At 39.6% G+C, this 21,507-nt stretch overlaps 1 protein-coding gene across 3 annotated transcripts in view; it reads left to right on the top strand.

Moving 5' to 3' along the window:
- The window catches only part of TRAPPC8 (trafficking protein particle complex subunit 8), a 121,448-nt gene extending 106,585 nt beyond the window's left edge, over positions 1-14,863 (top strand). For all 3 annotated transcript variants that reach the window (XM_062201509.1, XM_062201508.1, XM_062201510.1), the window contains 3 exons: positions 715-860; positions 12,944-13,033; positions 13,806-14,863. In XM_062201509.1, the coding sequence (XP_062057493.1) occupies positions 715-860; positions 12,944-13,033; positions 13,806-14,040 (471 nt within the window). In that variant the 3' untranslated portion in view covers positions 14,041-14,863. The remainder of the gene's footprint in view (positions 1-714; positions 861-12,943; positions 13,034-13,805) is intronic.
- The last annotated feature ends 6,644 nt before the right edge of the window (positions 14,864-21,507 follow it).

Below are 21,507 nucleotides of genomic sequence, written 5' to 3'. Positions count from 1 at the left end.
GTTGTCTACAGCACAAGTTTTAAGCAGTTTTACCAGATGAGAATCACAGCATCCTTTGAAATCATCATGAACAACATTTTATATATAGGAAATTAAATTTTGAAAAAATTTATTTATTTATTTGAAAGAGTTATAGCAGGAGATGAGAGAGACAGAGAAAGAGATCTTACATCCCCTTCTTAACTCCCCAGGTAGCTACAATGGCAGGGGCTGAAGTTAGGCGGAAGCCTGAAGCAAGGCGCTTCATCTGAGTCTTGCACTTAGGTGGCAGGGACCCAAGTATTTGGACCTCTTCTGCTGCTTTTCTCAGGCCATTAGCAGAGAGCTGGGTCAGCAACCAAAACAGGAACCACACCCTTTTGGGATGCTGGCATTGTGGGCAGTGGCTTACCCTGCTGTGCCACAACACCTGCCCTAGAAAGTTAAATTTTAAAGTACTAAGTAACCTGTCTAAGATCACAGAGTTAATACATGAAATTGCTGAACTTCAGGTGTCACTCCAACATATGATTAAGTGGGGAATGAATAAATATTCCAGATCCTGTTTTCTTGATCTTAGATTATTTTGAAAGTGGTAACAACTATTGAATAATAGCAGAAAAAGTACTGGTACTATTCATGCTGTGTATTATCTCTACTAGCTTTAACTTTTGTTTGTATATAACTAATTTTTTAGACAAGACAGTGTTTTATTGTTATTTTTTTTATTTTTAGGAGCCACCAGAAATGGAACTATTAAAATTTTTCAGACCAGAAAACACTACGGTTTCCTCAAGGCCATCAGTAGAGCAGCTTTCTAATCTCATTAAAATGAGTCTTCACTACCCAGAATCATTTAATCATCCATTTCATCAAAAAAGGTTTGAGATTTAATTTTTTAAAAAATTTTCTTCAGTATAAAAACACATACACATTCACATCTTTAGTTATTTAGGCAGTGGCATTAGCCAAATATTTAAGAAGTTTATTTCGTTTAGTTTGAGAGACAGAGAGCAAGCACTCCTATCTAATGGTTTACTCCTCAAATGCATGCAATGGCTAGGACTGGCCTAGGCAAAAGCCAGGAGACAGGAATTCAGTCTGCATCTCCTGCATGGGTGGCAAGGACACATTTACTTGAGTTGTTGCTGCTGCTTGCATTAGCAGGAAGCTGGAGTCAGGAGTTGGGGCTGAAATTAAAACTGAAGCTCTCTGATGTGGAACATGGGCATCTTAGCAGGCATCTTGCTGTCAAGAGAGGAAAGAGGCCGGCGCCGCGGCTCAATAAGCTAATCCTCTGCCTGCGGCGCCACCACACTGGGTTCTAGTCCCAGTCAGGGCGCCGGATTCTGTCCCAGTCGCTCCTCTTCCTGTCTAGTCTCTGCTGTGGCCCGGGAGTGCAGTGGAGGATGGCCCAGGTCCTTGGGCCCTGCACCCACATGGGAGACCAGGGGAAGCACCTGGCTCCTGGCTTCGGATCAGCGCGGTGCGCCGGCCGCAGCGGCCATTGGAGAAAGGAAGACCTTTCTCTCTGTCTCTACCTCTCTCGCTGTCCACTCTGCCTGTCAAAAATAAATAAATAAATAAAAGAGGAAAGAACCCCAAAAGGCCCCATAGCATTCAGGTTTTTAACTGCAGTCTTGCAAACCAAACTGTCAGTCAACAAATTGGAGATAAACTCAACAAAAGACCTGATTTACAATTCTCCATCTTGTCTGGCCTACTAAGGGTGGGGTAGGTAACTTGTCTTCACCATAAGCTGTGAGCTCTGGAAGAGCTCCCTTGCTATTCTCATGGTAACTTTGGAGACTCCAAAGGAAGGAGGGCAGCCTGTTTGTTCTTGCTAAAGATAAAGTTTTGGGAAAGGAAGCAAATATTTTACACCCCAAAATTCCATTGAGATCCCCTGACTACTGTTAACCCATCTGACTCCTCACATTCCCACCTCCCAAGGATTGAAACTCTTAACTTCTGTTAGGGGGAACTGGGCAATGATCGCTCTGGCTGCTTCATGCTGAAAAGGGGTGTTGTTGGGAAGGGGAGTCAAGACAGGGTTCCAGCAGGAGGTAGCGTCTCAGCAGGAGGTGGCGTCTCAGCAGGAGGTGGCTTCTCCAGGGGAATGCAGTTAAACTCACAGTATCTAAAACCCGAGGACAGTGTCGTTGTAGGCCCCACAAAAGGTATCTAAACCTTGAGCAAGTTTTTGTTTTTGTTTTTTTTTCATTGAGAGGCAAATAGAAACTGACAAAGGCTTGAAAATAATCATGTGGGCCTCAAGGCCTTGCCAGTTAGGAGGCTCAGACCATCTATCTGTTTACATGGGGTACATCATAAGGGAGATACCCTGTTGACTTTCACAACCTAGCTGGCCTGGGAGGAGAGCTGGCTTGAAGAGAAGGTAGGTGGCATTTCTAAAAGGAAAACATTTTTAGTTTAATGTACAGTTCTGCCTGCAATGTTGTTGACGCTACTTGGCCTCCCCTTGACAGCAGTGGTTACTTTGGAAGCTGGGACTAGTGAAGGGCTTTTCAGCTTAGAGCGAACAAGGTCTGTGGCTCTGACCTGGAGCCCTTTGACTCCAGGGCAGGTCCATTTCCACTGAGTGGCTGGCATAGCTGCCAGGGCTCTTCATAAGCGGGCTTCTGCTGAAGCCCTGCTTTCCACATTGAAAACCAATGCAGTGGATTGGCCTGTTGGGTTTCTTCAATGTCAGATCACTGTGTAAAGCAGCCATTACTTGGCCTGCCACCTGTCTCTACATTGCTTCTGTTGCCTGGCTTTCTCTTCCTCCTGGTTTTTGTTAAAGCAGACCAGAGGAAACCTTTAAGAGAATGCAAGGCAAGGAGATGCTCACACCCTAATCTTTGGTGGCCTAAACTAGAAATCTGTAGTTATAGGCTTGTTCTAATAGTGATGCCCATGAGAAAAGCTATGTCAAAATGATAACCACCTTATTTATTAAATTTTAAGTCATTAGTAAAACTCCCTCCCTTTGAAATCAGACATGACCCCCTGAAATTTATACAAAATGTGACCCCTTAAAGTTCCCCAGAATTGCTATCTGGGATGCCACAAGTGCTATTGGAATTTGGGATGCCATACGATTTCACTGTATGCTTACTAATAAATCCCCAATATTAATAAGCCCAAGAGGGTTCTTGCCTAATATTTAGAGAAGAATTCTAAATACCGGCACAGATAAATGAGGCAGCATGGTACATTTTAAGCTTTTATTTAATGAGAAAGATGCATAGGAGAGTGAGAGCTTTATTAAAGGAGAGAGGTAAATCTGGGTTCATACCGAGCACCAGGAACCAGCCACGTGGATGAGCATCTAGGCCTGTATCTGGGCCAGGAAGCCTAGAGCACATGGCCCGAAGGCCATGCGCCCTGGAGGCTCAGGGTTACAGCAGGCCCCATCCTGGCAAGAGGCCAGGGAAGAAGAGCAGGCCAGACACACTGTGTCCCAGGCTTTTAACTTACTTCAAAAAGGGGAGTGGTTATTAATCTGATTGCCTGGTGGGCACCCAGGTCTGGCCAGGTAGGGGGATGAGGTCACACAGCGGCATGGTGAAGGTATCAGGTAGGGCATGAAGTCACACAGGGGCATGGCGAAGGCATGGTCTTCCAGCTCACAAATCTAATCAATTTTAGCCTGTATGCCTGCCTACTTCACCTTTGTTTGGTTTAAAAAGGGAGGTTTTTACCTGTTTACTGTACTCATGGCAAAGTAAATCTAGCTGTGGAATCATAATTTAAGCTCTCATATTGGCTAAGCTATTATTAAAGTGTTAGCCATCCCTTTTAAGGTCTAAAGATCAAATTGTACATCCTAGAGTCCTTCAAAATAGAATTAGTTTCCTATCTTGAAGAGAATAGAGAAGTGAGGGAACAAGTCAAGCTTCCCAGATCACTTACTGACAATAACAATATCAAATGAAGACTTAGCAAACAATTTTAACTGTTAAATATCAACTTATGAAAACATTTACTAGAAGGTCCAATGCCTTCTATAAATTTCAAGGCAAGAGTGCACGTATTTGGAAACATTGCTTAAATATCTAACACAAGCATAACTTGTTTGACCTGCAAACCCAAGCACAAACATGTCAGCAAATTTAAAACATCTGTTACAGAGATTTAGGTCACACGAACCAAAAAGGTATCTTATATTAACTTAGCAGTTTGAGCAGTATTTTATAACAAAGCTTTTAATAAATTTTCCCATGTAGACATACAATATGTGCACATGTGTAGCATAACATACAAGATAGAACAATAAAGCAGCTTCAGTAAGTTTCCTAAAATCTTTAGCTGTTTTTTTATTACCCTCAACCAATTAGAATTACTTACTACTCTTAGTAATCTGAATTAACCATACTTTTTCTAAATTGCAACCTGTAGTACATTATTGGCTTTATCTGCTTACAGAACTGTCTTGGAGTATTCAACACAATAGAGGTCAGGGAAAAAGAGGTCCTTTGAAACCTAGAAGGACATATTTAAACACAGAACCAACAATGTCTTAACTTCATGAGCAGTAAATTTGACTTTTAGGATTTGTAAAATATAAAACTCTGGATGACAAAGGCTTTAAATAGCCAGGTTTAAAATTATAAACTCATTAACCAACAAGAGGCACTTGCTTATTCCACACAATATTTTTGAAAGCACCTGTAGGATTTTATAAAACATTTAACTCTTTTAGGCCTCTGGACCTTTTTCATTAAGATAATCATTATGTCTGATAATACAAGATGATTAGACTTTTAAGCTTTTGGACATTTGTATCAGTAGCATTTTACATTATCATAACAAAATTTAGCACTGCTTCACATCTTGACAGTACCTTTAATATAATCCAAATAGCCATATTAGTTGCTATCTCTACAATGTTAGAGATATATCCTTTGATATTTCCAGGGGCCCAACACTGGAAATATCAAAGTCTGAGAATTTGGGACTTGGATTTTTTTTTTTTTTTTTTTTTTTTGAATGCCTGTCAAGGGTGCCATGAAGGCTTAAAATATCTGGTTGAAATAGGATCCCTTGACATCATGACATAATATAGACCAGATTTGATCATTGATGCAAAATGATTACTCAAATGCTTTAAAATAAGCGTATATTTAAACAACTCATAGCTCCTGATAGAAACTCAGCAGTTTTTAAACAATTAGAACTTAACAGAGACATTAAGAGAACACAATAGATTACTTAAACAGAACACAAAATCCATCTTTGGTAATCCCAAGAATTATAAATAAAAACAAATTAGTTAGCACATGGAATTATTCCATAACCTGGAACAGTTTTAATAGAGTCAGAACTAGGGAAGAGAAAATAGCCTACTGGAGCTGGCTAGAAAACTGTCACCTATTAAGCAAAACTTTCAAAAGGAGGTGTTGTCATTTTTAAACAGATTTTTAACACTATTTCAGAATATTTACTAACATATATGCATTGCAGAAACCTCATTGCTTTAACAGAGGATCAGATTTTATTTCTATGTCAAATGGACTAATAGCTTTTGCTTGTAGTCTGCTGATTTATATTTTGAAATAACCCTTTAGAAGTAAATTACAACTTATGAAAACATGTTAGCAAACGCAAATAGTTTTCCATAGACTATAAGGTGCCAAGAGTACCAGAGTTTACATTTAGACACATTTATCTCCTTTGCTTTACATTTAGCAATTACACCTAGATGACTGAAGATGCTGAGATTATACCTCTATCTGAATTAAGATCAAGTTACATTTATATCAAGTTCTACTCCTTATTATACAACTCTAGATATAAATCAGTGACATTGAACCAGAGATTTTAAAATTCACCTTGGGGGAGGGGGAGTGGGCTATAACAAGAATTGATTACTCATTGCTATCAGAAACCTGTTAAAGCAAGTTATAAAACAAGTTTTGCAAGTTACAAAGCAATATTTTAAGGCAGTGATCTTCCTATATTCAAAAGACAGAAATTTCTTTAAACCTGATGTTCAATTATAGTTGAACCAAATTCTATTTACCAAAGACATCATTTTAGATTCTAATTGAATTTCAACCTAGTTTTCCTTTTACTCAAAGAAAAAAATACCTTAAGCCTTTGACACCTAGTCAGCAATTAGCTACTTGGGGCTGCCTCTGAAACAAAAGGTTTAGCAGCTGCAAGGTGGAGCTCAAGGGTTACTGTAGGCTAGGGACTAATGTGCCAGGGACAAGAAGTCCACTGGAGATTTCTCACCATTGTTAGATTTTAATGAGAGAGGGCATCCACCAGAGCAGGTGGGCACTCCTCCAGAGATTCCTTTCCTAAGGAGAATCTGATAGGTGATAGAATAGAGGGCAGTTACTACAAGGAGGCTCCTATAAGAGTAAAGGCACTGCACAGTTCATTGGATCAGACAATAAGGAAGTCATTCATGATTTTAGATAGAGGGGATAAAAACATAACACAGTAGGTTGAGGAGAGAGTGGGAGGTAAGTTAATAAAATACCATTGAGCACTCTCTCAAGGAGCTGGGCTATATGAATAGAGATCAGGAATATCTGTTCATTATGTCTTTCTTACTAGGAAGGATATAGGTATGTTTATGATCTTGAGGAAATGGTGGGATAGAGAGTAGTAGAATTTATTAAATGGAAAGTTACACATGTCAAAGAATGACAGGATTGACTTTGGACCAAGGAAGGGATTTGGTCTTATTGAAACAGGGAAAGAAGTGGGGAGAAATTTTAACCAGTTTACACATTGTGGACTGCCCCCATCTTAGGGAGTATTTAAAGTAGTAGAGTTAACTATTCAATGTAATGTAGGAGATAAGAGAGAAAAGGGTAAGGGATTTCATAAAAGTGAAATTTTAGGATAACTACTAAGAGAATTGAGAAGAAACAAGCTGACGACAAAACTGACTGGGCCAAAACAGACCTTCATAGTGACTTAAGATAAATATTTCAGAAGTAACTGAAGTGGTACTAACCATTTTGAAACTGTTTCATTGTGAAATATAACACGGAAAAGTACTGAAACAAAAATGTTTGGCCATAGTAATTTTTCACAAAGGTAACACCCAAATTATCACTTGTGCTCAAGAAATAGAACAGTGCTGATATCTCAGAAGCCCCCTGGTCTCCCCTCCCAGTCACTACCCTGTTCATCCCCAAGAATAGTCATCATGTCTTTGCTCTGTTTTTGCAACTATCATCTCTGTATTTGTTTTCTGTGGAGTTTAACTTTATTATGTAAGTAGAATTTTACAGACTATATTCCTTCTATGTCCAGTTTCTTTCATTTAATATTTTGTTATTAAGAGTCTACCATTGCATGAAGCTGTAAAATTAATTTTCATTGCCATATGCTATGTTTGAATATACCAGAACTTTTCTGCTATTGATGAACTCTTGGATTATTTTTACACTTTAATTGTTTTGAATTCTATTGCTGTGAATATTCTTGTATGCTTCTGCTGGTGCATGTGTGCTTGCTTTTTAAAAATTTTTCTTCTTCATATTTGCACAGCCACTGTTTACATGTGGAAATTTCTTCTGCCTTATATCTTAAGAGTGCTGACTTTAAAAATATTTGTGGTCTTAGACTTTTGTCAAGGTCTTAATGTGGCCCAGTACTCATTTTGTGTGACTCTGTCTGATACAGGTGTGTACTGGGGTCACCAGGGGAAATGTAACACAGATGCTTGGTGCTTCAGTCCCATCCCAATGTGTTTGGCTTGTAGTAGAAGTCGGGCATCTGGATTTTCTATAAAGTTCTCCAGGTGAGTCTAATGTGCAGCCAAAGTTGAAAAAAAAAACTTTCATATTATATCATTATTGTACCAGCCTTGGCTTCACGTACTTCCATGCAGAGTGTGGATTCCATGACATTTCATATTGACCCACTGTTCTGCTATATCCATATTTATCAAACTTGTCCTGCTTCATGTATGTACTGAATATTGCAGATTCCATGATTCTTTTTATCCTTAGTGGTTGAAACTTTGGCTATACTTTAGAGGCTAGGATATTACCTGTATCATTCTACTAGGATTAAAAAAAACACCATAGAATCTAGGCAATATAGGGAAACATGAAGCAGGACAGGTTTAATCATACTAAGGTGGAAAAGTGAGTTAAATAATCATAGAATCAAAGTTATGCATGGAACTCTGTTGAAATAAGGCAGGTTCAAGAATAGAATGTGGCAGTTTTTTCTACCTGGCTGCACATTAGAATCACTTAGGCATTTTTGAAATACCCATTACTCAGGCTAATTAAGTCAAAATTCTTGGGAGTTTGGGCCCAGGCATCTTGTATTTTTAAAATGTTCTCACATAAAGCCAGTGTGCATCTCCATCAGTCATTCTTGCCACAGTAATGCTTCATAAGAAACCACTACAGTTACAGAATTCAATAACTTACAGCAAGGCGTTTATTCCCACATTTAATGATCTGTTAGAGAACTATGATTTCTTTAAAGCTCTCCCTCAGTCTGTGAGTTAGTTGGATTTGGCACTTGAAGACTGGGCTCATGTCTGTACTGTACATATTTGGAACTCAGTCCAAAGGGACATGTTTTTCTCATGGCATATATCTGGAATACAAAAAGTCACCCAGATCTCAAAAGTACATTTAACACTTTTGATTACATCGAACAACATTAATTGGCCAAATAGCCTCACCTCCATAATCAACAGGGCTAATCTATGACGTCACAGTGGAAAGGTGAAGGGAATTAATATCTGCTGAATGAATAATAATCATAAGTACCGCAGTTGCCAAGATTGAGAACCCCTGCAATAGAGGATTGAGTGAGTGTCTTTGTGAAACTAGAGCCTTAATCTAGAGAGCTGGAAAGATGGGACACAGTGGTCAGAGACTGGAGTGAATGAGGATTATTTCAGAGTAGTTAACTTTAGGTCATTGATAAAAATTCATGGTGTGGTGATAGATGGCTGAGTTTTATATAGTACTGATTATCTAGATAGCAGGTCAAGGATTGGAGAAGGTGTTGAATGAATCATCTGGCCAGGTAATTAACTTGTCCAGAATGATGATGAAATGAATTCAAGGAAGAAAGCAAACACACTGAAGCTTTTTAAAGTGATGCCACTAAAGGATGTGGAAGAGGAGAGCTGTGGCAGAGTTCTCAGTGCTGTGCCTCTGCTTGACAGATGTAGCAGCTGAATTGACATGAGACAAAGCAGCAGGTGTTTTCAATCTTCACATACCTCATGTTTATCACAAATATTTCTAAATACTCATTCCTTCCTCCTCTTCTAAAGAAGTCTTACTGTACTGTGTTACTGTTACTGGCGTTAGTTTGTCTGTGTGGAGACAGAAAGATGAATAAAAACCTTGGAGTAGTAGTTTATGACAGAATAGTGAGGATGTCTTTATAGGAGAAATTGGAGGAAAAAAATCATCCAGAAATGGCATCAAGAACTACGTCAGTGACACCATGAGGTGGAAGATGTTGGAATAAATACAGCATCTATTGTTGAGAGGGCTTTAGGAGAAGCCCTCAGTGAAATCTCATTTGGAGTAAGATGTAGAAGCGTGAAGACATTGAGGATGTAGGGAGAGTATTCTTAAGGTAGAGGGGTGTTGCTGTGGATTCGTTTCTGGGAGGAGGAGCGTGGTGGGGGCAAGAGGCGCGGAGTCACCTGACAGTTGTCAGGTTGACAATCACCTGCTAGCAGACAGACTACTCCAGACGTGACGAACCTTAGAAATAGACTATCCAAAACATGCTTTCCCTGCTAATCAACTTATACCCATGGCACCATGTGCATTTACAGATGCCTACAAGTCACTGTTTGGAATAGTGATCAAATCCTCAACAGAAACAAATCCACAGCAACAGAGGGGTGGTTCAGAAAAAAAGAGCAGTTTGATCATGACAATCAAACAGAGCCAGAGAGCAGTGAGAATATAAGAGAGAAGGTGACTTACACTGGGTTTAGCTTCTATAAGCTTTAAAAATAGTATTGAATTGTTTATGGGGGTTTTGAACCTGTGCCAGTCATTATTCTTAGCATGTAGCATGTTTTATCTTATCTAATCACCACACAAACCCAAGAGGCAGTGGGTATTAGTCCTAGTTTATGGTTCAGAAACTGAGGTATACTGTCATTGAGCTGTTGTTTGAATACTAGCAATCTGGCTCTTTACACAAGCCCTTATAATAACCAAATGATTGGGTGCAGGAGTAGGGGGTAGTTGTCAGCAGTTTGGTCTTTAAGCACTGGTTGGCTCACTGGATTAGCATTTTAGAAAGACTATTTATGTTAAAGTAGTATTTTCAAAATATGGTCCCAGAGGTTGGTGTTGTGGTATAGTGAGTAAAAGCCACCATCTGCCGTGTTGGCATCTCACGTGGGCTCTGGTTTGAGACCCAGTTGCTCCACTTCCCATCCAGCTTTCTGCTGATGTGCCTGGGAAAGCATCAGAACATGGTTTCTAGGCCGTTGCAGCCATTTGGGGAGTGAACCAGCGGATAGAAGATTCCACCCCCCCCCCCTTCCTGTAACTCTTTCTTGCAAATGAATAAAAAAATTCTTCCAAAATGTGGTCCCAAACCAGCACCATTAACATCATCTGGGAATATGTTAGAAATGGCAAATCTTTGGGCCACACCACAGACATACTAAATCAGAAATTCTGAAAGTGGGGACAGTTGATCTGTTTTTTGTTTTTTATTTTTAAATTTATTTATTTATTTCAAGGTTAGAGCTATAGGTAGAGGGAGAGACAGAATCTTCCATCTGCTGGTTTACTCCCCAAATGGCTGCAACATCTAGGGCTGGGCCAGGCTGAAGCCAGGATCCAGGAGCTTCTTCCAGGACTCCCATGTGGGTATAGGGGCTCAGGCACTTGGGGTCTTCTTCCATTGCTTTCCTAGGCACATTAGCAGGGGCTGGATTGGAAGTGGAGCAGCCAAGTCGCAAACTGGCACCCATATGGGATGCAGGTGCTGCAGACAGCAGCTTAACCCACTGCATCGCAGCACCATCCCCTGGTAATTTTTTTAACAAGACCAGCAGGCAATTCTAGTACATGCTGAAGTGTGAGCAACACCTATGTAAAAAATAGGTTGCAACAGGGTACCAGTTAAAAGGCTGCTGCAGTAAACCAAAAGACATCACGAGTGAACTTGGAAGGAAATTAGATGATATGAAGTTAAAACCAGATTGCAGAGTTGTGTGGGAAAGAGAACTGACAGGATTCTGTGAAGATTGAGAGTGGGGGATAATGGGCAGGAGAAGTCAGTCTGATGGCTAACTTTTGTTGATATAGGTGAGAGTGCTGTTCACTGAGGTAGTGAGAGAGAAATGGAGGTAATAAGTTTCATATTTGGATTTAGGAGACATCCAGATGTTCACATTGCTTCTACGAGGAGCATTTAGATGAGGCATGGGGAATTGACATTTGAAGACCAAATGGGAACAGAATAGGTAGCAGAAATTCCCAGATTCCTGTCCTGGTCTACAAGTTAGGCAGGTAGAATCTAATGAGTTGCTTCAGAATGAAAACCTACTCATTATGCTTTGATGCCATGTGAGAAGTTGGTGGGAAAGGTTAGGACATAGCATTGGCACAAACTGAGCTATGATTTTGAAGTCATCTTAGTTTTTATTTAGAGAAATCAGTTTTTACAACATTGTTTAGAAAGTATTTCTCAGAACACAAAGTTGATGTAAGCATAAAATTTGTTGAGTCGATTTATTTTGTTTGAGCATGTAAGATTTCATTTTTTCTTCTTTACTGTTTGTGTGTGTGTGTTTGTAGAGTAAAATGTAGACAGAAGGATGCTTCAAATAGTTAATGGAAATAATTAAAATTTATTTTCGTGCAAAACATTTTTTGAAGTTCATTAATTCTTTTTCATAATATACACTTTCCATGAGCTTTTTGAAGATCCCAGGCTTCGTTTGTGCATAGGTTATGTTCATTTCTTACTTTTTTTTTTAAGTTTATTTGAAAGGCAGAGTAACAGAGAGGCAGACAGACATAAAGAGATCTTGTATCCCCTGATCCACTCCCCCAAAAGGCTGCAACAGATAGGGCTAGGCCAGATAAAAAACAAGAGCCAGGAATTCTATCCCAGTCTCCCATCTGGGTGGTAGGGGCCCAAATACTTGAACCATCTTCTGCTGCTTTCCCAAGCACATTAATTGGAAGCTGAATTGGAAGCCAAGAAGCCAGGACTCGAACCCAATGTGCAACACTCCAATATGGATGCTGGCGTCAGTCAGTGACTTAACAACTGTGCCACAATGCTGGCTTCTCTTATGTTCTTGATTTAAAACCTTTGCTACTCCATTCACATTTCCTCTTCTGTCACTACCTGTCCTTTTCCGAGGCTTTGATCATTTTTAATAAACAAATAGTTGATCATTTTTAATAATAAATAGTTAATCTATGAAGTGATATCAGAAACTAGGCTAACTGAGAACTTGTGTCCACTTGAAAGGAATTTTTTTAATAACTTACATAGAAAAAACTCTCATGTTCTCCAAAATATATGCCTTTATGTAATTAGCTAGGAAAGCAAATGTCAGTCCAGGACAAGTTCTAAAAAGTTAAGTGATTTTTAAAATGAACATAAAAACAACAGAATTAGGGGCAGGTGTTTGGCATAGCAATTAAGACACCACTTGGTACCCACCCCCACACCCCATATCAGTGCCTACATTTGAGTCTGGGCTCTACTTATAGTTCTACCTTCCTGATTATGTGTACACTGGGAGGCAAAAGATGATGGCTTAATTACTTGGGTCCTTACCACTCACATGGGAGACTTGGATTGAGTTCTGGGCTCCTGGGTTTGGCTTAGCCAGCCTTGGCATTTGGGAAGTAAACCAGTGGATGGAAGATCAATCTCTCTCTTTCCCTTTCAGATTGAAAAATAAGAAAAGAAAGTTATTTTAGGAAAAAATACCAGCTAACTCTTTATTTTTCTTCCTTAGCCTTTGTTTAGTACCAGTTACCCTTTTACTTTCCAACTGTTCTCAGGCTGATGTAGATGTAATAGTTGATCTTCGGCATAAAACAACAAGGTAAAGATTCTTTCAGTGAAAAGTTCTTTTGTGGCTTTAGCTTTAAAGTGATTTTAGAGCAATTTAATATTGTTTTATTCTATAAATAACTTTGTAACATGGAAAGATAATGTTTACTCAGTCATGTCCTGATTTTGTGTGTGGTGTTATGGAAGTGTTACAGAGATATTAAATATTAAAATTCCGATTATAAAATAATACCTAAAAAAATCTAGTGCCATATCTCCATATCTAGTACTCCTAGAGCCAGATGCTTTTTGACATTTAGAAATTTTGGATTTTTAGAAAAATAGTTTGAAGCATACACTGAATATTACTGTCATATATCTTAAACAGGATTTGGAATAATTCTTTGAAATCCAGATATTTTACAAGTTTATGTATATCATAAATTAGTTACTGGGTACTGAGTTGGTTTCCATTTTTCAGTCTTACAAACAGTTTCAGTGTTATAACCACTCTGTACACATTTATTTTTATATATGAATAACCAAGGGATTAAAAGCTCAGATTTGAAATCAGGTTTCATCATTTACTAGATGTGGGAATTAAATGAGATAACTCACTATTAGCATTATGCTTAAAAATAATTATTATTAATACATGTTGGCTGTTATAATAATAGAACATTGTTATTATTAATAAGTATCTGGCTTCATTAAATAATTCCTAGAAGTAGAATTGTTGGATGGAAGGAATATGTTTATGGGACTCTGGGGAAAAAAATAATATAGAGGAAGCTCTGTAACTTATTATTTTCCTCCTCCCTTAGTCCAGAAGCATTGGAAATCCATGGATCATTCACATGGCTTGGACAGACACAGTATAAACTTCAGCTTAAAGGCCAGGAGATCCACAGTTTGCAGCTGAAAGCATGCTTTGTTCATACAGGTGTTTATAATCTTGGAACTCCTAGGATATTTGCCAAATTGTCGGACCAAGTTACAGTGTTTGAAACAAGTCAGCAGAATTCCATGCCTGCCCTGATCATCATCAATAATGTGTGACAGCTTGCAAGTTTGTACTGAAATCCACAAGAATCAGTTTAATTTTGCTGAATGGGTTTTACAGCAGTATTTGAAATACCTAACATTATGGAGGTTGGGGTCTGATCACTGCAGAATTCTTTGACTTGCCATTTTGTTGATGATGCAAAGCACATTGGACTGGGAATACTTATGTTCTTTTTTTGTTTGTTTTTGTTTTCATATTTCTTTAAACCCTGGTAATAATTTACCTGCTCATAATACAGAATTTCAACATACCCATGTACCTCATTAAGTCCCGTCTTAAAAAGCAATGTCTAAGTCTACTGTTACAACTTATCGATGGTATACAAATATTAGGAGATGATTTTGAGGAAAGAAAGGCCTTGTTGGCAATACTCTTGTTAAGCCATTAGTTTATAAATTCCAGCTTTACTGTGAAATTCTATAGAGTGTTAAATACAAATTTTTCCATGTTCACAAAATTCTCTAAAATCTGTTTTGAACTTTGGTTATAGAGTCTTCAAGTTTCGGTATCTGATTGTCCCTATGGCTTATACATAACTTTGTAAAAAGAAAAAAATTTTTTCTGATGCTTTGAATATAGTTTTGAAAGGAGTTTGACTTTTTTTCCCCCTCATTCATCTCAGTATAGAGTGCGCTATTTCACAATATGAGATTTTTGTCATTTAAAATTATCATATTCTTATTATATAACTTTAACAATGAGTTGATCTGTTTAAATGATAAATCTACTCAAGTTAATTAAAAATAAGCTTTTCAAAATGTATTATATTTATAACAAATGTACTGTAAATAGAATAAAGACATGCTATTCACTGTATAGACTTATAAGATGCCTTGCCTTTTTTAAAACCTGGTTTTCTGAGAACTTAATATATTCTCTATTTAAAATAAGTGCCAACCATATTATTATAGCAGGTACCAGCCCAATTTGCTGAGAAAGCTTTATTATCAGAATTGAAGGTGTAGTCTTTGTTCTTTTTAATTTTAAAATAATATATTTATTTGAGAGGCAGAGACAGACAGACAAAGAGCTCCCATTCACTGGTTCATTCTTCAGATGCTTCCACCTGCTGGGCCAGGCAGAGCTGAAGCTGGTTGGGAATTCAGTCACGTTTTGTACATTAATGGCAGGAGCTCAAATTACTTGAGGCATCACAACTCCCTATCAGAATCTGCATTAGCAGGAAGCTGGAGTTGGAAGCTAGAGGTGGATTATCAAACCCAACTACTTCACAGTAGGACACGAGCACCTTAATCAGCTGCACAACTCCTCCTAGTTTTTGGTCTTAAAGCTCTTTATGGCCTTGTTTTACATAAGGAAACGAATTTTGTCTTTAAATGAGCCATATCTGATGCTTGGTTACAAACTCAGATAATCCATTTTTATCCTACTCGAAAAGAAGATCAAAGCTTATTTAATCTGTTTTAAATAACTACACTGCCGATCTGATGCTGGTTATAGCAGATTGGGTTATGTAGTCCTCCTGCTAAAGAAAAGAAAAAAGTCTGAACAAAATATAAGAAAATCTTCTTCCTAAAAACAAAGTGTTAACAACATTATCTGTCCTTAGTGGATCAACATCTAGAAGAAATTCCAGGGAGGGGAAGCCAGCATTATTGGGATTTCTTTACCTTCAAAGTGTTGACCTAGGAAGAAGCAGCTAAAAGGCAAGCCTTAAAATTTGACAAGCTTTGAAGAAAAGGAAAGATGGTTAAAATCATATCAGTTGAAGCAAGGAGAAAAAATGATAGAAAATAAGCAAAAAGCTAAAAGAACTGGTTTAGTTAAGGAAATCTTATCTAATATTTGAGTCCTAAAAAGAGGAAGAGAATAAGATAGTAGTCATATAGGCTACTTCAAAAAGTCAGTGGGAAAATGGAATTTAAAAAAATGTTTGGTCCAAAGAAATTTTGAAGTGAATGCATACGTTTTTCATGATACATGTTTTCAGTGAACTTTTTGAAGACCCCTTTTATTTAAAGAGAATCTCTGAGAATTTTTTTTTTTTAAAGATTTATTCATTTGAAAGTCAGAGTTACACAGAAAGAGGAGAGGCAGAGAGAGAGGTCTTCCATCCGATGGTTCACTCCCCAGATGGCCGCAACGGCCAGAACTGTGCCGATCCAAATCCAGGAGCCAGGAACTTCTTCCAGGTCTCCAACATAGGTGCAGGGGCCCAAGGACTTGGGCCATCTTCTGCTTTCCCGGGCCATAGCTGAGAGCGGGACAGGAAGCGGAGCAGCCAGGTCTCAAACCAGCACTCATATGGGATGCCAGTGCTTTTTAGGCCAGGGCATTAACCCACTGCACCACCGTGCCAGCCCCTCTGAGAATTTTCTAAAATAGACATCAAGTTACAGGTTCAAGAAGTTCAGTAAATCCCAAGCAACATAAGTAAAAAGAAACTTATATCCAGATGAATCATCAGGTAGAAACAGTCTTGAATCCAAAACAATAAACTTAGGTAGCAATACTTAAACCAAAAGCTGACTTCTTAAGAGAAACAATGGAAGCCTGGAGACAATGGGATATCTTCAGAGGATTTCCAAGAAAAGTAATGGCTAAGCCAGAGCACTAAACAAGAATTCTCTTCAGTAATGGGATAAAGTAAAGATACTTTCAAATGAATAAAACCAGAGTTCGCTTCCAGATGGCCTAGGGTAATGGCAACTTCTTAGTCTTTCCATTCATCCTCCAAATAAGTATACAAATCAATAAACAAATGAAACAACATCTAACACAAGCTTTGAGCATAACTAGAAGGAGAATACTAATGTCAAATGTAATGGAAAATTTAACACTAACTTGTAACAGGCTTTCTACACTCTTATTGTAAGCTTTTCCCCAGTAGAGATTAGGAAGGCAGGAATCTCCCAAATTAATGTGTAGAAAAGAGACAAAGGCACTTGAAAGGTAGGCCTGAGCAGTGTGGGAACAGCAAAGACAGTGTCTATTCATCTCAAGCTAACGGAAGTGCCTTTTAACAGGAATTACCTTATAGATTGGCTATGAAGGGGAATATAGAATTTTTGGGCCTTATGCAGCCCAAGTAGTGTTCCAGCCTAAGTCGCTTACCCAACGCACAGAATGGCAATCGCTGACATTGGGGTGGTGGACAAAAGTATTTTTACAAAACATAGAACAAGGAGCCAGAAAGCTATCACTAATTTCTGGAATCCTTGGAGGTCTTACTGATTGAAGCTGGGGTTTAGAAGTGTCCATTTCTTGTGCAGGTCTCCAATTGGTACCATGTTCTTTTGAGAATTTCGTTGATGGCCAGATGGGCTGCAGTCAGTCTGGGGAATATGTGCAGGTGGTAGTTACTTTTTGCTTAAGGCCTGGGGTTTCTGGAAAACACCCTCAAGACAAGACTGAACATCAAGATGTTATCTGTAAATAAATAGCCCCATAAATCTGGTATCCTGCGGGGGCTGGATGGACCTATTGCATCATTCTCTCAATTTAGTGAACTAATTTTAGTGATAGGTTGATTTGCAATCATCAAAGCAGGACAAAGAGACTTTATGCCAAGGTAAGGAAACAGACTACCACAGGGGGCTAGGGCCTGATAGTACCTAGTATCTGCATCAAAGGCACTGGGTAGGGGCTTGGTTTTACCTACCAACCTGAAATTCTTTGATTACAGATTCATGCCTATTAAAATGCAAATGCCTATAGATATCCTAATAATGCATTCTGATCCACCTTTAAAATATGTGTCAAGGAGCTTTAAGACAAATAAGACACAGAACTAGCACCTACAAGAATGATGGGGAGTGCTGGTAGGAGAAGTAGGAATGGGGAATAGGAAGCTAATAAAGAAAGTGATAGGTTGCTAAAGAAAAATGGTCCAGGGCCCGCACTATGGTGCAGCATGTGGAGCCACCGCCTGTAGTGCCGTCATCCTATGTGAACTCCAGTTCAGGTCCTGGTTGCTCAACTTCTGATCTAGCTCCCTGCTAACGCACCTGGGAAAGCAGTGGGAGATGGCCTAAGTCCTTGGGCCTCTGCACTCACTTGGGAGACTCAGAAGAAGCTCTTGCCTTTGGCCTGGTCCAGCCCCAGCTATTGCAAGCATCTGGGGGAGGGAACCAGCAGTTGGAAGGTTCTCTCCTCTGTTTCAAATAAAATCTTTGAAAAAAAGAAAAATGGTCCATTTCATGGCTTGGCTTAAGCTTAACTCTGTTTATGTTCCACTGCTTGTTTCCAGAATCATGGAGCTATAGATAGCCGTCTCTAAAGACTTGCATGTTAGGTTTCTGCCCCATACGTTTCTGTTTTGTTTTTTAAGCTAAAATGGCTTCAAATTGTTCTCAGTTCCTTACCTACTAGAATTAATTATGTTGGCATATAAGTCTAATTAATTTAAAACCTAGTAACAAGAAGGGATACATTTGAGAATTGGGTGTTCTTGGCAAAATAAAAAATGAGTTTTCAGGAAACCAACATGCAGCATGTCAAGCCACCACTTGAGACACCAGCATCCTATATTGGAAGGTGGTTCAAGTCTCAGCTACTCTACTTCCTATGCAGCTTCCCTACTAACGAGACTGAGTGCGATAAGGAGATGAAGGCTCAAGTACTTGGGTCCCAGCTACCCATGTGAGCAACCAGGATGGAGTGCCTGGCACCTGGATTCTACCTGGCCCTGCCCTGAGTGTTGCAGCCATTGAGGAGTGAACCAACAGGTGGAAAAATCTTTTTTAAAAACAAATTTTGGGGACTGGTGCTGTGATACAGCAGGTTAAGCCACCACCTGCAATACCAGCATCCCATATGGGTGCCAGTTCAATTTCCAGCTGCTCCACTTCTGATCCAGCTTCCTTCTAATGTGCCTGGGAAAGCAGCAGAAGATGGCCCACATGCTTCCACGTGGGAAACCCGGATGAAGCTCCTGGCTTTGGCTTGGCTCAGCCCTGGCTGTTGTGGCCATCTGGGGAGCGAACTAGCGGATTGAAAAGATCTCTTTCTCTGTGACTCTCCCTCTTTGTAACTCTGCCTTTCAAATAAAATAAGTCTTTAAAAAACAATGAGTTTTATTTATGCAAGTGAATTGTGTTTATTCAACAACGTTCCATCAGGATATATTTTAAAAGTCTGAACTCCTTTGAAAATACTAGTATTTGTTGTTTTAAAAATCTAGTTTTAAAATAACTTCTTAACTAGAGAAGGAGTATCTGGCTTCCAAAAACAGTCACGTGAGATTTTAACCCGGTCCTGCTACAGCTAGAGGAATAAAGCTGAGCGTTTCAAAGGAAGGCCTTTTTTTTTTTTTTTTTTTTTTTTTTAAAGATTTATATATTTCAGAGGAAGTTATAGAGAGGGAGAGATAGAAAGGTTTTCCATCCACTGGTTCACTCCCCAAATGACTGCAATGGCTGGAGCTGGGCCAATCCGAAGCCAGGAACTTCTGGGTTTCCCACACAGGTGCAGAGGCGCAAGCACTTAGGCCATTTTCCACTGCCTTCCCAGGCCATAGCAGAGAGCTGGATTGGAAGAGGAGCAGCCAGGACTCGAACTGGTGTCCATATGGGTGCCAGCACCACAGGCGGAGGCTTAGCTCACTGAGCCACAGCGCAGGCCCCAGGAAGATCCCTTGTGATTAGAGGAGGAGGCCGGTGGGAGGGGCTGGGACAAGCTCAGCAAATCTGGAACAGATAGGGCCTCTGTGGCCTTGCTGTCTGCCTGGGTTTGTTCCATTCTGAATCCTGGCAACCCTGGGGCAAGGTTGGGGGTGCTGCGCCAGAAGACAGATCAAAAGAACTCATTTTGCAGGTTCAAGAAAACTGAAGATTCCACCCATAGGAGAACAGGTTGTCTTGAGAGTGTTCCAGTTAGCAACTAGTGTTAGTGCTTCTGGGTGTTAACATGGGGCTCTGGCTTCTCAGCTCCTCCATCCTGCATCTAGAGGTGTGTGGACAAGGCAGAGAGGAAAAGGGCACATCTGGGACACTGATTTCCTTCATGAAAATTGAGGATCATGGATTTATTTATTTTAAAGATGATTTATTTGAAAGGCAGAGAGACAGAGATCTTCCATCCACAGATGGCTGCAATGGTGGGGGCTGGGCCAAGTCGAAATCAGGAGCCAGGAGCTTCTTCTAGGTCTCCCACGTGGGTGCCGGGGCCCAAGTACCTGGGCTATCTTCCACTGTTTTCCCAGGCTCATTAGCAGGAAGCAGGATTGGAAGTAGAGCAGCCAAGACTCAACTGGTGCCCATATGGGATGCCGGCACTGCTGGTGGCTTAATGCGCTGTGCCACAGCACTAGCCCCTGGACCGTAGATTTATTAGAACACACACACACACACACACAGCCTAGGAAAGAAAATCTGAGAATAGCAGGAGGCTCAGTCACGATGTCCTAGAGCATCCTCAGAAGGTGCAGACATCCAGTTGGTAAGTTCTCAGGAACTCTGGGAGCCAATTGTAAACATAGGTACGCAGGCCAGTGTTGTGACACAGTGGGTTAAGCCACTGCTTATGGTGCCTGCTTCCAACCCAGCTTCCTACTGATGTGCCTGAGAAAGCAGCAGATGATGGCCCAAGTATTTGGGTCCCTGCTCAGATGAAGTTCCAGGCTTCTGACTTCAGCCTGGCCCAGCTCTGGCTGTTGTGGCCATTTGGTGAGTGAACCAATGGATGGAAGATCTCTCTCTTTCTGGGTAACTCTGCCTTTCAAATAAATAAATAAATATTAAAAACTATGAAAAGCACAGGCACTAATAAAAAACTTAGAACTGAATATATTAAAGATAATAAACATTCAAAATTCACCACTTCCTAAATGTTTTACTACACCTATATTCCTGAGGGCATTTATGTCTATTGTATGTGTGTGGTGGAAATACCACAAAGGCGTGCCACTACACTTCTCTTCCCTGCTCCATATTTGGTGATATCCTGCTGGTCGCTTGAGGTTGGCTAGGGTGGGGATATTCCCAACAAAGAAATCGGCTAATACTACACCCTAGGACTTGATTTACTGATTCTTGCTTTCTACTCTGGACCTAAGAAATGCTGGAGAAAATGTTAGTCATGTATATTAAAATGGTTACCATATCTGTAGAGCTGTTAACACTGTGATAGTTGAAAAAATACTCCACAAGTGACTGAAACCATTAGCCAGCTTAGCACAGAAGTTGGTCAGGTCACTGATGAACTACTCAAGGACTGGTATGTTTCCTCACAATTTCCTCTTCCTCTTAAAAAAAAATAATCAACATTCACACTGGAATTATTCTCATTTGTCAATTGCAGCATAGGCTGGCTATGTAAAAGTTCAGCAAAAAATAAAGAACTGAGAATCAGTAGGCTATATGGAATTTGCATCAAAGGTGTTGCATATTTTATTAGTTGTATATTGTATGCTGCATAGACTTTCTTGGTTCAGAAGTGTTCCTGGAGAATAATTTGATACAAACTGCCGTTAGCACACCTCTGGGTATATATTGTGAAAA

This window comes from Lepus europaeus, chromosome 9, assembly GCF_033115175.1.
Source record: "Lepus europaeus isolate LE1 chromosome 9, mLepTim1.pri, whole genome shotgun sequence".
Classification (NCBI taxonomy): domain Eukaryota; kingdom Metazoa; phylum Chordata; class Mammalia; order Lagomorpha; family Leporidae; genus Lepus; species Lepus europaeus.
The sequence above is the reverse complement of the archived record's forward strand: the minus strand, read 5'-3'. Positions and strand labels throughout refer to the sequence as shown.